The 7,247-nt window shown below is 39.7% G+C and overlaps 1 protein-coding gene across 3 annotated transcripts in view; it reads left to right on the forward strand.

Moving 5' to 3' along the window:
- The window catches only part of TSHR (thyroid stimulating hormone receptor), an 87,583-nt gene that overhangs the window by 49,870 nt on the left and 30,466 nt on the right, over positions 1-7,247 (forward strand). For all 3 annotated transcript variants that reach the window (XM_009280751.1, XM_009280752.1, XM_009280753.1), the window contains 2 exons: positions 3,105-3,179; positions 4,408-4,482. In XM_009280751.1, coding sequence (XP_009279026.1) covers positions 3,105-3,179; positions 4,408-4,482 — 150 coding nt within the window. The remainder of the gene's footprint in view (positions 1-3,104; positions 3,180-4,407; positions 4,483-7,247) is intronic.

Raw genomic sequence — 7,247 nt, forward strand, 5'->3', positions numbered from 1 at the left:
GGGGGGCTGGGAGGGGGCACAGCCAGGACAGCTGACCCAAACTGGCCAAAGGGATATTCCATACCATGTGTTGTCATGCTCAGTACATAAACTGGGGAAAGCTGGCCGGGGGGGCTGCTGCTCGGGGACTGGCTGGGCATTGGTCGGCGGGTGGTGAGCAATTGCATCATGCATCACTTGCTTTGTATATTCTTCTTCTTATTATTACTATTAGTAGTAGTAGTAGTATTTTAATATTTAATAAGTAGTATTTTATAAACTGTTTTTATCTCAACCCACGAGTTTTCTCACTTTTACCCTTCCGATTCTCTCCCCCATCCCACCAGGGGCGGGGGGGTAGTGAGCAAGCGGCTGTGTGGTGCTCAGTTGCCGGCTGAGGTTAAACCATGACAACCTTGTACCTTTTTATACCTCTCATCCTTTTTCTCATCTATTTTGACTAGACACTTCTAAGCAACTGGCTGTCTGCTTTTGATTTCTGTAGTGCCTACCACAATGGGCCCTTTTCTTCCTTTTGGGCTTTAAGAAACCCCTGTAATACAAAGTGTAGGATGAAATGCAAATATAAATACAGTATATATTAAGGCATACTTCTTCCCTAATTCCAGCATTACCAATTCAAGGAAATCAAACAGCAGGGACGTAAACCTTTCACCAACGTTCAGTTGAATCATATTGATTTCCTCACTCACATTATTTAAGCTTTTCTCTGATTACTGTGCCAACTGTCTCATCTGGCAGTTTTAAATCTTTTATTCCCAGATTAATTAGTTTTTCATTGGCCTTTGTTAAACAGCACATGCCCTCTCATGGCCCAGTTACTTAATAAATCAAAATCTGATTGAATCTCATTGCATTATTCTGTGCTTCCAATTTTACTACCATCTGCAGATTTCGAATTCTTACTTTCAGTACCCTCATCCAAATCATTTACGCAGAGTACTATGAATAGCAGCAAGCCAAAACCTGATGACTCTATGGTATTCCAATGCATTATCCATTTCCAGGCTGAAGGTTGATCTGAAGACTGTCTTTCCCTGGAATATGTTTGGTCCACAACAAAGGAATATCTGGCCAGGAAGCTCATGAGTCCAGCATTTTAAATGTAGTCAGTGACAGAAAAAAACATGTCAGTTAAAGTTTATGGAGCAAATTCCACTGTTGGGAGTGTGATAGCTACTAAAATAATTACTAAAATAATTTGAGAGAAGCAAGAGACTGACACTGAGAAGATTTTTTTTAAATACAGAAACAGTACTGTTCAAAGTAGCTAACAGACATGAAGAATATTTGAATATAGCACTGTAATAGCAGTAGTACAGCTATTAATTACATCAGTTTAACATGCAAGTAAAAGGTAAATCCTTGTCTCCCTGCAATGTTGGAGTAAACAGAGTAAAAACTGAAGACTTGAAAGGTGGAGCAGAACTGTTTTGTCAGTACAACAGTGTATAGAGAGGCTGAAGTCTTGGTACCTGTATCTACATACTGATTTATCTACTGTCTTATGTCTCTTTTCCCACTTTTATTTCTCAGACAACTTGGCTGGGTTGATTTTATCCTGTAAGAATGATTCCAGTGGCAGAGGTATCCTTAAAACCCAACTTCCGGATACCTATATTGTGTAGGTTACTTGGCACTGTTAGGGCATGGTAAATTAAATACTATTGGTTTCTGCCCAGTAGCACCACTTCTTGGACTGACTTAAAACCAGAACATCACCCACACAACCTGCACCACCATGCCATCTATACCTGTCGTCTTCACCAAATTTCTCTATATAAGTAGCAAGAAGTGCTTCCCTCAGCCCACTGCTCCAAAGTTAGTCTCAGGAGGAAGACTGGCACTGTACTTTCTATATGGTTTCTATATTAAGAAGGGCTGAAAGTTTTTTCATCAGAGGTATAAGACCAGTGTCCAGAGCTGGTTTAAGGTAAAGAAATAGAAGCAAACATGCAAAAAGGGCTGTCCCCTTCTGGAGACAGTAAAGAGGCCAGGAAAGGAAAAGTGTGCATGTGATGGGGGTGGGGGGTGGGTTTTTTCAGAAAAGATGAAAATTTGGTAGGTCTACTGAGTCTAGAGAGGGAATTTCAGCACAGTCTGATTGGTGCAGCCAGACTGCTGACTGTCATTATGGACAGAAAAGAAAGAAATCTGCTGAAAAAAAGAAGAATGAGAACGGTTGAGAAAAATTGCATTAAGGGCAGAGACAAACATTTCGGAAAAATGAGGAAGAGTCATGATGTCAGGCAATGATCATGATGGCTGGAGGGGCAGCAGCCCCACAAAAACACACCTACAGAAAGCACCCAGCATGGCCATAGCCATGATCAGTGTCAGGCTGGTTCTTCAATGTGCAGTCTAAAATGCATCTGCAGACCAAGCTGTCACCTGGGTAGAAGTATTTAAAGACGTAACTGTGGACAGAAGATGTAAGGAATGAAGTCTATGTTACATTTTGCATCAATATAAAGCAAAGAGATACACTATCCTATATACTGCTGGGCATGGCTATATAGTGAATGGTGTGTCCATTTCAAGTCTCGGAATGGAGTTAATTTAAGTGACCTGAGCCATCTTTTGGATCCACTGATGAGTTCTGTAACAGAGACAGGAAAAGTAATACAAAATACTGTTAGAGACATGAAGGAAGTAACCAGAAAAATAGGACATAAAATTATAAGTTAAATAGATGGTTGTAAGTTGATAGAATTATTATACATCAATATTGAAAGTTTTGCTTAACTTTTCTTCTGTTTACTCAACTTTGCAGACACAAAACTCACCATGTTCAAAGTAATAGCCATTACCACAGGCTATTGCTTTGATTTTAGGACCATGCAGCCAAAGGATCCATAATCAAATCTCTGGTGCTTCTTCCCCCCTTGCTTAAACTAGCCAGTCTCCAGGACAGGATCTATCCAGGTGATAATTCACCATTGTAAGATTGCTCAGAATGCATAGTGGTCTTGAGCTAGTGCTGGCCAGTACAAAAACTCATTGGAGGAATTAGGTCCCTGAAATTTCATTTTAACATTGCTGTGTTCTGTTATGATAATTAAATATTAATGATCAATGTGGTAATGTTCCTCCCTTTTTTACAGTGAAATTCGAAATCTTAGAAACTTGGATTACATAGATCCAGATGCCTTTAAGAACCTCCCACTTTTGAAATACCTGTAAGTATTTAGCACCTGTAACAAGTTGGCACTTAAGCCTCACAGATGACTCTACACTATAGCAGTTTTGTTTCTTTGCATTTCATTTTGGAGCTGATTGCAATGTTTTTCCCTGTTGCTTTATTTTAATGACAGAAAGCCAGCTAGGGTAGGGGTTGGAACTTTGAATACTTTTGCAGGAAAGGAAAACTTGTTCACAAATTCATCAGTAATTTTGCCATTCTTCTTATCCATTAAATGTCTGGAATACACTAATGTTTCCTTGGCAAAATTCCACAGTTATCTTTCTTTTTATGGTAAGTGTTGTCTTACTATATTTTTATAGGGAATAGTGGGAAGAAGGGACACAACAGAAATATACACATCTTTTATGTTTCTAGATATTTACACAGGGTTTTAAAGCATACCTATCAGCTAAATGTGACAAGCCCATCTATAGACACCTGATTTGATATGACCTGTATGGCAGAAAGAAATCCTGGAGAATTCTCTGTATTCCCCTGAAGTATCTAAAGAGCAGCACAGAGTAACCAAACCATGAAATTCTAAAATTATAGCATAGGGAAGACAGATGAGAAAGAGAATAACTTCTGCGATTTTGAGTAATGTTTTGAAGACTCTAGAAAGGGCCCTGTGTGTGTGTGGTGGGGGTAGCGGCAAGGAGGAAAGATTTTTCCAGATTTTTCCTATAGATCTGGAAGCAATAAAAAGAAAGTAGTCAAAATAATTTCATTTCAGGAGAATAGTTTTAAAAATTGAGAACTATATTTTTTTAAGTTATTTCCACTCTACAGGAGTTCAGAAATAAGGGGCATTACCTGTATTCACATTTGAAGACAGTTTCCCTTTTTAGCCTCAATGAAAGGTAGAGGATTTGGGGGCCCAGACTATTGTCTGAAGCAGCCCTAATCTCTCAAGTGAATCCAGAGTTATAATTTTTTTTCTCCCTATCCACCTCACAGGCTACTTCCCTGTGCAGATCTGCTTAGCTGTCTTATTATTCTGTGTTCCTATTTTTTAGATTCTATAATTTATCATAAATCTGGTATTTTGATTTTTTTTAATTGTTCTTACACCCTTATATTTTGGACAGTTGATTATAAATGAATTGATTGGCAATAGAGAGGTTGAAATAACTGTCCTGCACTGTTGAATGCTTTCAGTACATTGTTTGTTGTTGTTCAGGGATCCAGTACATGTAATTCTTTCTGTTTCTTCTCTCTTTCAGCGGTATTTTTAATACTGGACTCAAAGCATTTCCAGACCTCACCAAAATCTACTCATCTGATGTGAACTTTTTACTGTAAGTATCTGTCCCCACAGCTGGTTAGAATACTGCCATCCTCAGATCCCAAGAAAACCTATAGTGAAGTTTTCTGTTTTGGAGAAAAATATCAAATAAGTCTGACAAAGCACTTCTCCTCAAGCTATATTTCAATGATCATTAGTACCAAATGTGGAAAATGCCAGGTCATCTAGCACTATACATTTGACCTGGATGAGAGACATGGACACACTGTGCATTTCTCTTGAATTAGCCAAAGCACATGACACACAACTTCTACAGGCCTTTTGCTTTTATTTTGTTTTTGTTTTTGTAATGGCTGTGCAATACCTGAATTAGTCTGAAGTCAGAATAGTGTGACACACAGAACCTGATCTGACATACAGCCTACTAACATGAAGTCACCCTGTCAACATTCTTCTAACAAATTTGTGCTGGCATGGCGAGCTCATATTGCACATTTTCTGATACTACTCTTCATTGAGCTCCTATCCTGTTGAATCATAACCTCCATTGGCTATCTATCTGCCTTCTTTCTTCTGACCCCACCCTGAGCACAGAAGACTCAAGAGCAGGAGAACTGGACAGTCTTGAGAGTAATTGTTTATCATTACACTTTTAAAACGCAGAACACAAATGGGGCAGGGGGGGTCTCCCACTATTATCCTTAAAGGTATTTCAGAAACAAAGAGTTCTGCTGTAAAAAAAAGCAGGTGTTTCTTGGTATTCAGAAGGCAAAGATGACATCCATCTTTGTGCCCTAACCTGCAATTTAAGTTCAAATTCTGGGTTGTAATCAAGCCAAGGAGGAAGAGCAGCTCAGATGAAGACTTGCAGGCTGACACAAAGTGAAAGTATCTTGGTCACTACTTAGTCCTAGAGAGGAGTTAACAATCTTATATTGCAGCAGTGTTCAGCTGGAAGAGGCTTAACTGCTGGATGGGATAGGTAAAAGGCTATTAAAATGAGAAGTATTATGCTAGAGGGTGACTTGCAAAGACATGATTGATGGTCTACCCCAGGCATTGTTTCAGTGCTGCTAAGGGGCATTCTTAGTCAAGAATGGTCAGTCCCCACTGCATTCACGGTCTGCCATTGGCAAGATGAACCTCAGAGCAATGTAGAAATGCTGGTTGTTTTGCTAAAGAGTCTAGACCTGTAGTAAGCAATGAGATCTTCCTTCCCAAGGTTCTCCTGAGACTAGAGTTAAGCCTTGTGCTAACTCATGCTCCATAACCTGGAGCTGCTATGTTCACCTTGGCTGTAGGCCTCTGAGTTTGAAACCTGAGTCAGCCAGAGCCCTGAGTGGGATACACCTGCATCTTAAGAGCTATTAGGGAGTTCCTCAAAGACCAAAAGGACTTTAGCTTAGATTAAGCTCTACTAGATTGTAAATTAAGCACTAGACTTATTAAGTAGAGAGAAACAAGAATTAAATAGGCTGGATGAAACAGAAGCAGTTTATACAACCATCTGTGTCCTTGCTTCCAACCAACTCAGTGACTTTTGAAGCAGCAGATAGCAAAACATTATTTTACTTCTACCCTGAAAATTTTTGATAAAGATCACTAACAAAAAATAAACATGGGTCCTACATGCTAAAGACTTTTTAAAGAGTAGACCTGCACTTTCAAGGGAGGTATTTCTAAACATTGCTATTCAATGAAAGATAGCCTTTTTGTTTCTTTCATCAAGAAAAAAAACCTGCTCTTGAAGAATAATAGGTTTCTAAATGATTAATAAGGTATAGCTGGGGAAAAAGCTATTTGTTATAACATTCATTACAACACTATGGGCCTTTGAGGTCAAGCAACTTACAAGTAAATATTTGTTTAGAAAAGTGAACAATCTGAAAAATGTCAAACCAAAATAACTTGTGGTGGAAACTACCTATTGGTGAAAACTACTTTGAATGAAAATGGTTGTAGTACAGTTCAGTGTTAGCACATATATATGCACATATATAGCACAGAAAACGAATGAAATTGTTCCTGTCACGTGGGCAATTGTTAGGATTTCTTGGCCCATGGACATTCCGGCCTGGCTTTACTAGACCACATCTAATCCACAAGCTGAAGAAAAGAAAAATTTGCAGAATATTTTGGTTTCCAGACTCTAATATGATTCAGGAAAAAGCAGAAAAAGGACAGACACTTTGCTCTGCCCTTTGTTTCTACCAGCTTTTTCCTCCCTCCTTTCTCCAGTTTAGTCGCAGTAAAGCTCTTTAGTCTTTCTTTGTCCCTTTTGTCACAACAGAGTTTTGGTCTGAAGACACATAGTATTTATTAAGACTGCAGAGTGGGAGTAAAAAAGTATTTAAGAAATGACAGAGAGTGAAACACTCATTTGGACAAGAGTTGAGAAGAATAATTAGGTTAGATCACATAATAAGTTATTTCACTTGTGCTAGATGCAGTTCTGCAAAGTGAAATGCCTCTGTCCTCAATAATGTATTATCTGATGTCTTATCTGAGCTTAGCTAGAGAGCAGGATCTCAGCTCTAAAGTCACTTGGGCTGGCTCAGTTGACACGGCCGTGGCAGTGGCTGAAGAGACCTTGGTGGTGCCAGGAGCAATGGTGGGAGATTTAAGCGTGGTGTAACCAAAACTAGCATTCAGTCTCCAAGGCGAGCCAGCTGCGGTGCCAGCAGGTTCCGCAGCGGATTGCTCTAGTACAGTGCACAGGGGGGTTTCTCGAACCAGGGGAACCTCAGGGGGAGCCGAGAGAGCTGCCAGGAGCCCACAGCTCATGCGCTGGTGAGACCTGGGTGGGGGGGGGGGGGG

This window comes from Aptenodytes forsteri, unplaced genomic scaffold, assembly GCF_000699145.1.
Source record: "Aptenodytes forsteri isolate BGI_AS27 unplaced genomic scaffold, ASM69914v1 Scaffold193, whole genome shotgun sequence".
Taxonomy (NCBI): Eukaryota; Metazoa; Chordata; class Aves; order Sphenisciformes; family Spheniscidae; genus Aptenodytes; species Aptenodytes forsteri.